General features: G+C 32.8%; 3 protein-coding genes across 5 annotated transcripts in view; 2 read left to right on the top strand and 1 right to left on the bottom strand.

Annotated features, from left to right (window-relative positions):
* Positions 1–832: 832 nt before the first annotated feature.
* LOC126883390 (uncharacterized) lies at positions 833–3,247 on the top strand. Its single transcript, XM_050648920.1, has 3 exons — positions 833–933; positions 987–1,223; positions 2,866–3,247. Exons 2-3 carry the CDS (start codon positions 995–997, stop codon positions 3,135–3,137), a joined length of 501 nt encoding a protein of 166 aa, XP_050504877.1. The 5' UTR covers positions 833–933; positions 987–994; the 3' UTR covers positions 3,138–3,247.
* A 1,670-nt stretch (positions 3,248–4,917) lies between these two features.
* LOC126883392 (BET1 homolog) lies at positions 4,918–6,059 on the bottom strand. The gene has a single exon (XM_050648923.1). The coding sequence runs from the start codon at positions 5,937–5,939 to the stop codon at positions 5,607–5,609; it is 333 nt and encodes a 110-aa protein (XP_050504880.1). The 5' UTR covers positions 5,940–6,059; the 3' UTR covers positions 4,918–5,606.
* Positions 6,060–7,615: 1,556 nt separating this feature from the next.
* Positions 7,616–16,221, top strand: part of LOC114343386 (high affinity cationic amino acid transporter 1) — a 90,163-nt gene continuing 81,557 nt past the window's right edge. For all 3 annotated transcript variants that reach the window (XM_050648916.1, XM_050648915.1, XM_050648914.1), the window contains exons 1-3: positions 7,616–7,800; positions 7,990–8,275; positions 13,202–13,330. In XM_050648916.1, coding sequence (XP_050504873.1) covers positions 8,050–8,275; positions 13,202–13,330 — 355 coding nt within the window. In that variant the 5' untranslated portion in view covers positions 7,616–7,800; positions 7,990–8,049. The remainder of the gene's footprint in view (positions 7,801–7,989; positions 8,276–13,201; positions 13,331–16,221) is intronic.

Genomic DNA, 16,221 nt, shown 5'->3' with positions numbered 1-16,221 from the left:
GTGGGAAAATTTGAAACAGCCATCGAGACAAAAATATATGCATTTGCTGACTGCCTCCACCTGCTCTTGCTTTACTGGTTACTTTACCCAGGGATGCAAATTGCCACAGGTGTGTCTCGTCTATATCTAAAAAGGCGGTCATTACTATCTCTTTGTTCTCTATTGATTGAGATAATCCAACACAGTGCCTACCTAGATTTACTAGGCTGGTATGAATATTGATGATTGCTTAGAGTAGAGGATTATCTCTTCTGAATACAGATAGAGGATACACTGTGGTTTCTTAAAAGAAATAAACAATGATGCCGAAAAAAAACGAATGACAAAATTTAAATCTCCGAAATGAATCACCATCAGCAGTGGTGCCGGAACGCTGTTCCGGCACTGGTTAAGAAAAGAAATTAAAAATTTAGGTTTTCTAAATAAAACAGGGATTATAGAAAATGCATTTTTGAATTACGCAAATTCATATACATTTTAAAGTATGCAGACGTAACTTGTATCAAAAAAACATGAGTACCTAATATTTTAGGTACTTGTAAAAAAGTTAAGGAAAGTGCGTTCCGGCACTGCTAATTTTTCCATGACACCACTGACCATCAGACAAAACAGTAGAAAGATGTTGATAAAATATTGAAATGGAAAAAAGAAACGAATGGATTAGAAAAGCCAACAAATTGGTAGGCTTAACTGAGCAAATAATACGACCGAAGAGATTAGGAACGCCCCTTTAATTTCATGGAGATAAAGTAGGCGAGAGCGAGAGGCCATACCTCAGATGAACTACTGAAATTACGACCGACCTTAAAAACGTGGATCTGGATGAAAACAGCACTGGATAGAGACCACTTCGGCGATCAAACGTCAACTCAAAAACAACTGTCAAATTTTCAACTCCCAACATAACCTATAAAATCTTGATTGACCAAAAAAGTAAAATTACGTAATAAACAATCGTTTTTATTTATTAAAAAGTAATTTTTTAGATACAAAAATGGTTAAGGCTTCCGAGACAGGGGGCGTGAAGCCCATGTCGATAGCAGGTCGCTTTATAAACGAACGAGAACGTTTACTAGGAATGACAGCTGCAGAACGAGACTTTCGCAAACAGTGGCTAAAAGACCAAGAATTGTCCCATTCTGAGCCGAAAAATGTCCCCGAAATGTATAAAGCTACCCATAATCCAATCAGGAGGCTCTACAGATTTCCTCTGGATACCTTAGGTTAGTGTCTATTTCTACATCATGATAGGTTGTTAAATAATTCTTTTCTTCTCTAAGTGCAGTCTCCTTTAAGAATGTTGGCTATCTTCACCTTTGATACTGCTGCTCTAAACAGCTCAACAGAGTTACAATATTATTGATAATGGTACACTTATTATACCATTGTCTCAAATTGTTTAACCAGAATATACTGTGCATATCTTTCCCTGTAGGTATATCGATCTGCAGCAAACGCATATCTCTCACCTCTCATGACATAAATAACCCAGATGGTGCAATTTTAAAACATTGTTGTTCGTAACCTTATCAATCAAACTTATTTTTTTATATTCTTTTATAAGCCCACATTTCAAACGCTTCTATTCTGTTATTCATATACTATATTAGCGTCTCAGCTTCCATTCCATAAAATAACACAGAACGTTATGCACAGCAATTTTGTAATACTTTGTCAAATGCCTTGTTGTAATCAAAGAAACATCCATACATCAAGGTTGGTTAACACCCATACATTGTTGCGCCAATACATTAAGGGCAAACAGGGCCCCTCTTGTACCCATTGCATTTTTGAAGCCAAACTCAGTGTCACTAATATCGTGCTCCAGTTTTTTGAAAGTCCTCTGATGTACCTATAATATTCAAGAATACCTTTAGAGTGTGGCTCATTAAGCTGATGGTTCAGTGGTTACAGCATTCTCTAGCTTTAGTTTTTTTGAGTAAAGTTAAGAACATCAACTTACGCCATTTTTTTTTGGAATGATGCCTGTATCATATTATGAGTCTTTTAGTTGGTCTTAAGGTCAACAAGAACAAGACCAATTACATGGTGGTTACGAAGAACCCAAGACCAAGGGTTAGACAAAACGTAACAATTAATGAATACAATTTTGAAGTCGTCAAAGAATTTAAGTACCTGGGAGCGATCATAACATCTGAAAATTAAATTGAAAAGGATGTGGCAGCCAGGATCATTGCAGGAAACAGGGCATGTTACTCATTAAGGACCCTACTTAAATCAAAAATACTCTCAAGACCAGCAAAAATAAGAGTATATAAGACAAGAATTCGTCCCACAATAACGTATGGAAGCGAAACATGGACTCTGAATCAGCGGGAAACAACAAAATTACTGGTACTTGAAAGAAAGATACTGCTGACTATCTATGGGCCTTGCAGAGAAGAGACAACAGGAGAATGGAGAAGAAGACACAATGATGAACTCCAGGCAATATATGGAGATGAAAACATAGTACCCTACATTAAAGCAAACAGAATACGATGGGCGGGTCACGTGCTAAGATCAAGTGACGAAAGACTTCTAAATGCCACATTCTGGGAAAGGCCCGATGGAAAAGGTCAGTTGGTCGCCCAAGAAAGAGATGGAAGGACGCAGTAGCCAGTGATCTACGCAAGATGGAAGTACAGCAATGGGAAATAGCTGCTCAGGACCAACAACAATGGAGGGAAATAGTAAACGTGGCCAAGACTCACATAGAGTTGTAGAGCCCAATGGTGATGATGATGATGAGTCTTTTAGTATATTTATGTGATCTTCTGAAATTAATATTTTCTGCTGGTATTTCCTCAGGACCTGTAGCTTTATTATCTTTGGTTTCTCTTTTTTAACTCTCTTTATTTTTAGGTAAAATGTTGGAGCCTGTTTTGGGATTACAGAGTGCTGCTAGAGTGAGATACTTCACCGGAAAATTTATTTTGGCTGTTGCAGGTGCTTACGCCTTGACCTACTATGTTAAATACAATACCAATGACTGGACACGTAAGAACGGAATGAGAATACTTAAGTCTAACATATCAGTACATGAAGGCGACCCAGGCTATCCTAGAGTATCTCAAAGGAGTAAACCATCAGATTATGGTGATCGAGGATTCAATGATAACAAATTAAACTTGTAATATATTTATATGAAAATATTTAGTGTTCGTTTTAGGATCAATTATTTGTTGCTTGCAAATTTTAACCATAACATCTTTGTATAATAAAGTGCAAGAACTATTATATACAATATTGTTTTGACTTAATAGGTACAAAGTAAAAATTTTGGGAAAGATTAGATAAATAGGCGCTTAGATTAATTTATAATTACATATTACGAAATATTAAAATAAAAACTTAAATTCAGTATTTAAAACGTAAGTATATTTAAGGTTAAAATATACACCAGAGCTTTGACCAACTAATATTATTTCCTATTAATGTTTTTAATTTTAATGTTTTAAATTAATCACTTTGACATTTATGTCAAATTTCCAGTAAAAGCTTACAGACTTGTCACTACTGCCACTCGCGAATTTTTAGTTATCCCTTCTACCTACGAGCTCATAGCGTATATGCTCTGTGCTTCGCTGGTGGCGCTCCTAGCGGATTACTAATTCAACTTTCATCGGTAATTTTTAAATTTATTATTTAATTGTTATCGCTTAATATTTACAACGCAAAAAATTAAATAAATTGTAATCGATTTTTTAAGATTTTGCTAATCATTTTGACGTTCTATTGATAAAATATGAATTTCTTACTTAGGATACTTTCACAATTATCGTGTAGATGGCGCTAAGATTAATAGAATAATTTTTAATTACATATTACGGAACAGTTGCTTGTGGCTGGCCTCCACACCATGTAAAACTTTTGAGCCTAGAAACCCCAACGGGCGACCATGGCCCTCCATGGGCTGTCAAGGGTCACCGACGATGACGATGATGAAGCTATTTCCTTGTGGCATTTTTATAATCAACTATTTTTAATCGGAAATAAGCCACAATTTTACCAAAAAAATGACAACCAAAGGGTTTTTTGTATTTTGACAACAAAACCTGATTTGGGCTTCGAAACGTTAATAAAATAATTTTTTTGGTAAAATTGTGCCTTATTTCCCATTAAAAATAGTTGATTAGATAAAGAATCTATTTAAAACCGTAGTACACATTATTCTACTAACTTTTTTCGATGTGTATTGTCTACATACTTATTAACCTTCTACCTTCCCCAGTTGTTTCTGTCCATTGTCACTCTTCCTTCATAGTCGTCTCACTCTATTAATATTTCTTACTGGTACTGCTACTAGGATTCATCTGGGTATGCGTAATTTTTATTTGCTGTAGACACAGATCGTCGGCTTACTGCCAAAACCAACCAACTCCATTTTAAAAGTTTTGGAAAATCTACCTTTTAAACTTTAATTTGAAATTGAAAATCGACTGAATTTAAAAAAATTATTTAATAACTGAAAAATATTTTTGTCATATTTTTCAATTATTAAATCATTATTTAAATTCAGACGATTTTTCATTTCAAATTAAAGTTTAAAAGGTAGATTTCTCAAAACTTTTAAAAATGGAGTTGGTTGGTTTTGGCAGTAAGCCGATGATATATTCAGCCCATCTATTTTTATGAAAGATATTACATCTCTACCATCTATTTCTTTATACTTCTCGTATGATTCAAAGTTATACTTCTCGTCCAATTGCAGTCACGAGGTTGTGATTTGTGGGTTTTAAGGGGGCCATTTGATCTCAAACCTTTCTACCCTTATTTTTTCTTTTTATTCACTTATATTCATGCCCTAAGTATTAGCTCACTATTTTCCTTTTTTCTTTTACTTGTTGATATGGGATGTAGAGAAACATTATTGGGTAGTCAAAAGTAATAATCGGGAACAACGGAAAATAATACTTCTAAAAAACTAAATTTTTTATTTTAATAATACATAAATATAACAATATTACATAATCAAATTGTTAAATATTGATGGGAAAACAATATACAAAAACTATACACATTAAACAGTTTTTTGATAGTTAAAAAAAACATTTCATTGAAGGCAATAAAAACTAATAACCATAGGCATAACCAGGGGGGTTTGGGGGTTGTAACCCCTCCCCCCCCATTTGGATGTACTGTACTTTGAGCTTCATATGCTTAACACCATTACTATTCCATACTCCCCAGAGACCATCAAGTAGTTGTAAACCCCCCCCCCCTTAGGATCATCCTCCTTACACCTCTGTTAATAACCACATGCAGATCAAGAGAATATAAAAATAATAAAGAACTGGAACACTTTTCTAAAGAATGAAACTTAATATTTTGATGTAATTTGTTTAATTAACACATTATGCAGTAAAAATTATGTTTAATTCCCAAATAAACTGCACCAAAAATATACTTAAAGTAAAACTATACAGATCATATAATTATTTTATCAAAGTGGTCATTAGAGACAAATACATTCAACAAATGGTCTATTATAGTTACCCCTTGAAATTAAATAAATCCAGTAAAATTTTAATACAAATATGTCCCCACTATGCATACATTACAGTCCAATAAATAATTATACAATAATACAAACCATACACCATCTACCTAAACTTAATAACTAGATACAGAATAAAAAACACCACTACAGAAAACACAAATAAATACAGGATGAGGTAATTATGAGATCCTTTCGATAATCTCAGTACTCTCGACATTGTGGTGCCCAAGAAGCCTCCAGTCTTATCTAGATCGTCGTCCACATCTCTGAGCATTCTGTCCTGGTATTTAACTTCATTTCCAATGTCTATAGTCAACGATTTTAAGACGCCAATCTTTTCTTGCAGATCATTAGTCATTCTATCGTTTTCATCTTCGATTTCGTTGGAAGCTTGTGGTAATGGTTCATAATAGTTACCTGCGTGGGCTCTCCTCATCTTGTAGGCTGCCACGGTTAAATATCGCTTTATAACTTTAAAAAATAGAGAAAATATGTATTTACAAAACTTTGTCTTTTGTATGAAGATTGACGTGTACTCTAAACGTCAAAATATGTAAAAGTGGGGTTATGATATAATCGATTATTTTTATTCGATTAATAAATAAACTTCAGTCATGCCGATTTGAACATTTCGTCTTATAATTGTGGCAACATTGTCGAGCTGTCATATAGAGGGCCTATTTATAGATATATGGTTTTTTGATTAATTAACACAAAATATTATTTATTTTACTTAGGTAATAAAAACAGTCATTAGTAAGCAAAATACACTTATTATAAAATGTAATATAATAAAAATTTATTATTCATGGGAAAAGCCATAACTAAAAAAAAAAATGATTTATCGACTTCGACGTTCGACTTCCAACTCGGACGTCTCGGAACTCGGAGTAGAGCAGCCAGAGATAGATACTTGTAGGCGGATGCTGGGGGAGACCAGGGGCCCGTCTTGGGTACTTTAAAGTTTAGATATTTTTCTGTTTTTGTACAATTTTCTTTTTTTATCACTTTTGTCTTTGGTTTTGGTTTTTATATGGTCAGATTGTATTTTATTAACACAGTAGATATTGTTGTTGGCTACATATTTATAATAATTAATTCTCTCTTCTTCATGGAACTGTTCCTTTTTCACTATCTTCTTGATTTGCAAATATTTTGGAAATCCTGGGAATTATTTGGAACAGCATCTTTTCTAAGAGAAGGCCTTAGATAATTTTTAAAACACCAACAGAATGTATATTTATGTAAAACTGTATAGATCTTTTGATAGGACCTGTATCCACTGCTGACATATTTCAATGTTCTGGTTGTGGATTACGTGGTTGTTTTTAAAATAATAATCTTATTCCAAATAATCGTTTATTTTGTGTTTTTTCGATAAATCAAAGTAGCGATTAATCGGATTTATAGGCTATCTCGAATTCTCTGTAAGGATAAACAAAGATACATGACGAGAATAATTTATTGTTTACCTAACAGGTGACAGTGGCAGGTGGCATAGGGCTTTTCATCGATTGTCATTTGTTTCGAGCTTCTGTCAAATGTTGTATAATCTGTGTATAATATTAATATACTACATTCGCTCTCGCGAGATTTTTTTTGACACTGACGTTAGTAATTTCTTTTTTGAAAAATTCAGTTGTCAGAAGTGACTGGAAATTACTACAAAACCAACGCACCTGCTCATATCCAATATTATTAATAGTAAACAGACATAAAAATAACATAAACCTTACGCCAATCAATATTTATTTATTTAAACCATTATAATGTATTGATAGCAAATGAGAAAATTATTTATTGTACAAAATAAAAATATTTTGTAGAAATAAACTTCACAAAATTTTATGAGATTAGTAGACACTCCCACTATTTCTAATAATTCTTCTTTTTTTAATGAACGATTAAGTTGATTTGAGTTGATTTTAGCAGTTAATAGTGTGAGGTAGGAATTTTTGTGTTGTACGTTTCCTATTCCGAATGTCTCAAAAAAAATCTCGCGAGAGCGAATGTAGTATATACACGGATTATACGACATATGACAGAAGCTCGAAACAAATGACTGTGAATGAAAAGCCCTATTGTCAATGACCAGTGATCTCCCACATCACTGTCAATGACCGATGACCGAATGCGAATGACCGAACTGTCAATAATCTTGTTGAAATCATAAGATCAAAATAAGATTTATTTTTGATTGATAACAATAAAAACAAAATTTTATAAATTTAAACCGTATGTGGATTAATTTAATAGTTCACATTGATCAAAAATACATGTTGAAAATTAACAATCAGGTAATTAGAACATAAAATGAATCTTTTATCTCATAGATATGTAATTGTTTACTTTATTCTTTAGTTCACCAGAATGTATTAAACTCTCGAGACTCGAGATGAGTAATATTTTATATGGTGTTATCCAGTGTTATCTCATTAATAAATACTTTTTATCTGCATAAATTTTATTGTGTATCATCTTTCCAGTTGAAACAATGAAATGATTAGGGAGGTATCAGTATAAAGTGCTCTAGGATTTAGAAAAAAATGTCAACAATTTGGAAAGTGCTAACTAGGAAAAAGGAAATTGATACTGAATCTGTGGAAGAGACAAGACTGTCCAGAGTTTTGGGCACTTTTGATTTAACAGCCTTAGGTGTGGGCAGTACTTTAGGTGTGGGCATATATGTTTTGGCAGGAAAAGTTGCTCTCACTGCGGGCCCCTCAGTGATTTTATCGTTTTTGATAGCTGCTATAGCGTCTGTTTTTGCAGGTGAGTCAAAAATATGTTTTATATGCAATTAAGTAATTAGAAATGGTGCATGTGATAAATTAAAATGTTTCCCAGAATAGTTTTGACATGATTTTAGAGGAAAATAAAGATATAGATTTTTTTATTACATGTTTTAATTTACAATCTGTTTCATCGAAGCCGGAAGTAAATAGTGTTAGTGTTAAATACATAAGCGAGAGGCTGCCTTATGGCAACCCTCCTATTTTTTACATTAGATTATTAGATCATATATTTAATCAAGGTGTAGCAGAGTCCTCATTCAGGGTTCTATTGCTTATATACCAGGGCATGTTGAATATCATTCTCAATATTTTTGTTTGGTCTCTTTGTTTTATCTTGATATTTGATAGCAACCCTAGAGTTGGACACCATAGGTTCAAATTGGTGTTATCATAGATTTATATGGGAGCAATTTATTTTCAATAGTAAGTTTTGATTTTTGACCCTTAAGCCATTTGTACTATCTTTTTTTACTTCTTTTACTGTCAGGACTTGTATTTGTTCTTGGTGATTTTTTTGTATTTCATCAGTTAACACCTTAAGCGCTTTGTGTATAAAATATATACACAGTAGTCTGGTCCAGGGTGCCTTGTGTATAGATATTATTCACAAGGCATAGCTGTATTATAGGCCGTAATTCTGTTATGGCGCCACTGACCCAACCACAAAATATAGTTTGGCGCTTAACATGTTAAATATTGAAACTCACAACCTCGTGTTTTATATTTATTAGTATTTATTTGGTTATTACTCTATAAAATCATGCCAAAACATACTTTTCATGAATCTGGGCTTTTGCCAGAACATTCAGAACAATATTGTGCATACAAATTAAACATATGCATTACTAATCATGATTATACCTATATTTTAAAAACTCTCAAGTTGAATTTATTAAAAACTCAACGAGATAACTCTGATTTGGTATTTGTGTTTAAATTAATAAATGGTTTAATTTGTTATTCTGAACTTCTCCAATCTATTAATTTATATGTTCCCTCCAGAAGTCTCAGACATGTTGATATGTTTTATATACCTTTTTATCGAACAAACTATGGTATGCATTCACCCATTGAGCGAACACTAAAAATTATAAACGAGAATAACTTGGAAATATTTGGTGTCTCCTTGGCTGCTTTTAAGAATCGGATTAAAACAGCTTGACAGGTACTTTTTTGTCTATTTTAATTGATTTGTGTAATAGATGTAATATGTGTAATGGAAAACTATTAATATTTTTGTTTTTTTGTTTAATGTGTAATTAAGACTTTAATTTTACTTTAGTTTATAAGAAATTGCAGAGATTGATTTTATACTGTATGTTTTGTAATGGGGGTAATCCCGTATATAAATAAATAAATAAATAAATATTATTTTCAAACTAAATCCTCATAAATCTAAAAATGACCAATTTTTGACTTTTGATGTTTCCACATTTAACCATCGATTTGTTGTTATGTTTTTATGGTTGTATTTGTTCTTTATCATTTAACAAGTCTTCAAAATACTCTACCCATGTAGTTATTTTATCTGTTATATCTGTCAAAAGTAATCCTTTCAACAATTTGTGTAACTATTTGCCTCTTGTTTTTTAACTTCCCAATAAAAATTTCTAATTTATTTGTTTCTATAATTTTCTTGTCTTTTTTTAAATTGTTTTCCAGTAAGTAATTGTTTCTATCTGTTATTTCTGATTTTTTTGGTAGTTTTTTTTTGTTTCTTCTAGTTTCATTTTGTTTCTCTGGTGTAGTTGTCTCTTGCAGTCTTCATAGAACCTGCCTTCTTCCATCTAAATTTCAGTTTTTTAATGCTTAGTGAGGCCTTTTGCTTTTATCATGGCTGTTTAATATGCGTCTGTTCTTCTTCTGGATGGTCACTAGCTGTTGTTTCCAGTTTTTTTTTTATTTATTTTCACCTGTACTTATTCTGCTACAGATTTATCTTGGAGATCTCTTAGTCAAACTCATTGTTGTCATCATTTTTATTTTCTTCAGTGTTTATTTATGATCATGATTTTTTGTACAATCTTTAAAACCTGTTTCCTTCAAAGTTTCGCACAGTTGTCACTTCTCTTCACTCCTGTTACATTGTTTTCCTCTTCTTCTTCTTTAGCCTGTTTGCATCCACTCCTGGACAAAGGCCTCCCCATGAGTACTCCATTCTTCTCTGTTTTGAGCTATTGGGTGCCAGTTTCTCCCCATTTTTGCTTTGATGTCATCTAGCCTTCGTTTTTGTGGTCTTCTACTATGACAGTGCTGGCGTGGTCTCCAATATACAATGTTTCTCATCCATCTTTTGATGTTTTGTCGTGCAACATGTCCTACCCAGTTCTATTTCATTTGCGCAATTCTTCCAATTACATCTTCCACCTTCGTCCTGCTTCGCACATCCTCATTTTATGTATACTTCATCTAATTTACTTACCGTTGCACGTCATCCGCGTCAAAGCCCGTGACGTCACATGATACCAACATGAAATATTTAGGCGGTAGGTGTGTGCTTTTTTAGAATCACTTTGCCGAGTACACTGGCATTACAGCCACTAGACATATTTTATTATATACGCTTCTTCTTCTTAAAGTTCAATCTCCTAGCGGAGGTTGGATATCATAATGGCTATGGTCACTTTGTTGGCTGCTGCTCTGAACAGTTGTAATGAACTACAGTTAAACCATTCTCTAAGGTTCCTCAGCCAGGAGATGCGTCTTCTTCCTATGCTTCTTTTTCCTTGGATCCTGGATTTAAAGATTTCTACTAATGTTAACTTAAAGAAATACACAATAATATGTTTCATTTAATTTGTATTAAATGGATTATAAAGCGTTTTAATGAAGCACATTTGTTCGGAATACACTGGAACTATAATTGAACGAAGGCGATATTTTGGCATAAATTGGTTAACATTTATTTGACAGTTGCGGTGATGACACTTCATATTTGTTTATATTCTTTACTGTAAATATTTGTTTCATTATATTTACTGTTTTTATTATGTACTTTAACGTAAGATTATAACTTAATTCTTGTTTTCTATTTCTAAAGTTTTTATTTATTTACATTGAATATTAATTTGTTTTGCTGTATAATCCACTTCCGCAAAAATTGTGTGATGTATTTGATTTAAAATGAATTCAAGAATTTTTTGTAATTGGGCAACAATGTCAACTTAGATCTCTAACGTAGATAATGACGTGCAGCGGTAAGTAAATTAGATGGACTTTATGTTTCCTCAGAGATACTCCTAACAGCTCATTTGATCACCCTCTGTGTTGTTCTCAATCTATTGGCATAACTGGTAGAATACAATTATTGAATACTTACCCTTTTCTTTAGATTTATTGGTATCTTTTTGTTTTTTAACAAATTGCCGAGTCTTCCGTCATTCGGATTCTTCTAGTTATGTCTGTCGGTTGATTCTGTTTGCCTTGTTTGGTTGTGTGACGTAGGTAAGTATATATACTTTTCGACACTTTTGATTACATTGTCTTAATATCCTTGTTGCATTTTTCTTTACTTTTTACTTTTACTTTACTTAGTTTTTCTGTTGTAGATGGCCCCTTTCTCATATTTTAACTTGTTCTCGTTTTTTTTTTAATAGCCGGTCTTCTTTCTCATTGTTTATGTTTTTTGAACGATACAGTTTTCTATCAGTTCTTCTATTTTTTCGTCAGCATTTGCATTCATTTTTAATCCTGATAATATTAGATTTATTCATACTGTGTTTTTATATATCTATTCCTATTCCAGTCTTTTTTCTAGTTGCCTTATCTCACTTCTCAGTTTATGGTTCTTCAAGCAAAATATAAGCAAAATTCACTATTTTAACACTCAATCCATTGCTGATTTGTTAAATTGTTTAATCAAAAATGACCCAGTTTAAACAACACAAATATTACATAAAAGGTTAAAAGGTTCTGTAATAATCAAGTAAACATTTAGTTGAAAAACAGTTTATATAATATTGTTGTTATTTTAACCATGAGGAACCACATAAAATAGATTATCTGACCTTAAATATTATTATTATTGACATTAATTGGTAGATTGTGGTGGTACCAGACGGAAATGCATTTTATAATAATAAAACAAAAGCTATTTGCCCAAAAATTTATAGATAGGGTCTCTAATTAAATGCTTAATATCTTCACTTCGGGTTTCAGATGTTTTTTTACTTCTTTTGAATTTTTTACTTTTTTGGCAATGTTCGGAAATGAACCCCAATTTTAAATACTTTTCTATTTACGCTATCAAGTCCTTTGCTTGGAATTTTATCTCGAGAGAATCTTTTAAGTTGATTTTGCAGGGAGGGGAGGTAATTATTGGGGATTTGGAACATTTTCGTCCACAAGTGTATATTTTTTTGAGCTTGGGGATTTAAATCTTGGAGAAGTCCCCTACATCATGATTCCGATGGTTCTATGGACTCGTTAATAAATTTGGAGCAGGTAGGTTGTGGAACCGTCTGCTTCTCTTGCAGATATTTAAAGACTGCTCCTTTGGAGAAAGATTTGTTGGTTTCTGCATGAAATCTTCCTAAGTCAGTTTCATTTTCGGCTACAATGATGTTTAAAAATGTCATGTTACACATATTTTCGGTTTATAGAATCTAAAACAATTGTTAGATAGTAGTTATAATGGCTATCAAAACAACACTGTATTTTTGCTCTTTTCCTTTGGCTAAAAGTGAAAATGGAGTCAATTAAAACTATGAAAAGTATAGAGGTATCAGTCTATTGAATGCAATATATCATAATATACTCGAAACTATTACCAGATAAAAAAATGGTACAGAAGCCATTGTAGAAGAACAATACAATTTTCGAAAAGACAATTTTACTGATGATTGTGCACTTTTTTCTGGATAGAGTGAGTAGTAAATGGTTTATTTATCATTGTTGCTTCCAGGCCTTTGCTATGCAGAATTTGGAGCTAGAACTCCAAAGACAGGATCAGCGTATGTCTATACCTATGTGTGTGTAGGAGAATTTGTGGCGTTTGTTATAGGATGGAATCTTATACTGGAATATGTCATTGGTAAGTGTTTTTTAATATATTAAAGTAAAATATAAAATATCTCAATAAATTTAAAGAGAAATAAAGGCAAATACTTACTCACAATCAATTTATTTTACCACAGGCGACCGGTTTCGTGTACTATAATTTACTATGCATCCTCAGGTCTCTGGTACCTCAGTCTTTTTACTTATTTCTCTTTTTACCTAAATTGAAATGAACTCATATAGTACATTCTTTAACGGTAAAATATTGCAAAATCTCTAAATTTTAAAGAACCGCTTGGATTGACATGAAATTTGGCACACACATAGCTAACAAGTCAAAGAAAAAAAGTGATATTGTGCCCATGTGTGCTTTTGCCCTGGGGGTGGTTTTCACCCCTCTTGGAGGTGAAAAAATATACGTCCAAAGTAAGTCCGGAAATGGATAAACTGACCAATTTTAAGTAACTTTTCTTCCATAGAGTTTTTTCATTAAGTCAATAATTTCGAGTTATTTGCTAGTGAATATGTTCATTTTTATAACAAAATAACCACGCTTTTAGACGGTTTTTCGGAAATAACCCAAAAAGTAAGTATTTTCTCGAAAAAAACATTCTTAGCAAAAATTCAGCATGTAATAGTTATTTATGATATAAGTGTTAAAAGTACACGTTTAAGGCATGTATGTGAAAGTTTGCAGATGTGCCTTAAAAATTCACATGAGTGCCTTAAAAATGTACTTTTTAACACGTATATCATACAATATTTTTTCTACAAACGTCTTATATATCAACAATTATAATTTATTCCATTATGCAGTTTTATCTATAATCCCGTCGTCACGGTGCGGTGCCGATTTAGCTGTATCATGAGAACCATCAGTACGTCCCCCAGTAATTATAGTAAGTACCTCCCCCAGTAAGTGCAGTAATTATAGGGGTATATCACGTCTCTGCTCAGCGTTGAAAATCTACGAAATTATTCTAGAAAAGAAACTACGAGAAATAGTTGAGCCTCGACTGGCAGATATACAAAGTGGATTTAGACCATCACACGGCGTACAAGATCATATATTCACACTACAGCAAATTACTGAAAAAACACTGTTAAAAAGCCATACACTGTATCTGGCGTTTTTAGATATGAAAAAGGCGTTTGATATGGTCAATAGAAAAGGAATATGGCAAAGCCTGGTAAACAAGGAAGTAGATGAAGAACTTGTAAGTGTAATAAAGAGTTTGTATGTCAACACAAAAAAACAGGTCAGGACAAGTAACTTAATCTCAGGCGAATTTTCCAACAACGACGGGGTTAGACAAGGTGGAGTGCTGAGCCCACTGTTATTTATTTCTGTTATGGATGAAGTTATTAAAAAGTGTTGGAAAAAAACTAAAAAATGCGCTGTAGGGTATAGAAATTTGCAGCAAATAAAAATTGAAGCCTGTGCATTTGCTGATGACATTGTATTAGTTGCAAGAACTGAAAAGGTTCTCGCAGATAACATAAGAATCTGGGCCGAAGAACTAAAAAACTACAACTTAATAATAAATATGGAGAAAACTAAAGTAATGACAATAGCCAACAAAGAAGCAACTGTAAATATTGAAATCGAAGGGCAAAAAATTGAGCAAGTAGACCTCTTTAAGTATTTGGGAATAATGTTAAACAACAAAGGTACACAAGAAGATGAAATTGGAAACAGAATAAAATTGGCAACGAGAACTTATTATTCACTGTATAAAAATTTCCTAAACACAAAAGAAATATCGAGAAAAACCAAAATGACAGTATATAAAACCGTATATATGCCAATTACAATATATGGGGCAGAAAACTGGGTACTCAATGACAGACAAAGAAAAAGATTACAAGCTACAGAAATGAGATACTTAAGAAAAGTGGTGGGAGCAAGAAGATTAGACAAAAGAAGAAACGAAGATATAAGACATAAACTACAGGTAAAATCGCTCAACGAAAAAGTTGCAGAAAAGAAGTTAAAATGGGCTGGACACATGATAAGAATGAGTGGCGACAGACAAGTGAAAATGACATGGGAGGCCAAAGAGTGGGTAAAAGCACGAGGGGCATACCAAGGAAAAGCTGGAACACTAGTGTAAACGAAATACTTAAGAAAAGAGGAACATCGTGCCAAGAAGCAAAAGTTTTAGCAGCAGATAGGAAGAAGTGGCGTAAATTTGCAGAAAGCATTATATAAAGGAGGAATCCTCGACACCTAATGGTATAAGAGGCAATCGATTATGTATGTATGTATAATTTATTCATTCTCAATTACAGGACAATATCTACAAAAACTTTTACTTGAACTTGACTGACATTCCATTTCAGCATTCTTCCGCTCTTGTAGGGTAGTATTCAGCACTATGCCCTGAAAAATCCTTTTTTGTTTTCTTTAGTTAGAGTGTTCTTCCATATCACTCCATAGAATGCTTTCGTGGCTTGTTTTCTCCATACTCTTTTCATTTCTATATCTTTCATACAAGTGTCATCTCGGTTTATCATTTACCCTAAATACTCAAAAGTCTTAAACTCTTAATAGTGTCTGTATCAATATAACCAGTCTGTAATCAATTACTTTCGACTAGATTAAATTGGTTTAGACTAAGCTAAACTAGTTGATCCTGATATAAAAATATACACTGGCCTAGGCCAAACTAGTTTATCCTGAAGTGTGCGTCTTTATATCAGGATAAACTAGTGGCCTAGGACAAACTAGTTTGGCCTAGGCCAAACTAGTTTGTCCTGAAATCGGGTTTGGCCGGTAACATATATACCACGTCTCTATACCTAGTAGAAGCAGAGTTATATCTAATGAAAAATAGGTTCATATTCGTCAAATTCCAAATGGAATACTTTAACGTGAAATAACCAAAAATGAAGCGCATTTCGGGGAAAATTCATTACAACTTA

Source organism: Diabrotica virgifera, chromosome 4 (genome assembly GCF_917563875.1).
Source record: "Diabrotica virgifera virgifera chromosome 4, PGI_DIABVI_V3a".
Lineage (NCBI taxonomy): Eukaryota > Metazoa > Arthropoda > Insecta > Coleoptera > Chrysomelidae > Diabrotica > Diabrotica virgifera.
This window is presented reverse-complemented; position numbering and strand designations above follow the sequence as displayed.

What these genes read in the sequence shown, in the direction of transcription:
- LOC126883390 (XM_050648920.1), top strand. Translation starts at nt 995, where the DNA reads ATGGTTAAGGCTTCCGAGACAGGGGGCGTGAAGCCCATGTCGATAGCA. An exon ending in ATTTCCTCTGGATACCTTAG is followed by an intron (nt 1,224 to 2,865) that starts GTTAGTGTCTAT and finishes CTTTATTTTTAG; the next exon opens with GTAAAATGTTGGAGCCTGTT.
- LOC126883392 (XM_050648923.1), bottom strand. Translation starts at nt 5,939, where the DNA reads ATGAGGAGAGCCCACGCAGGTAACTATTATGAACCATTACCACAAGCT.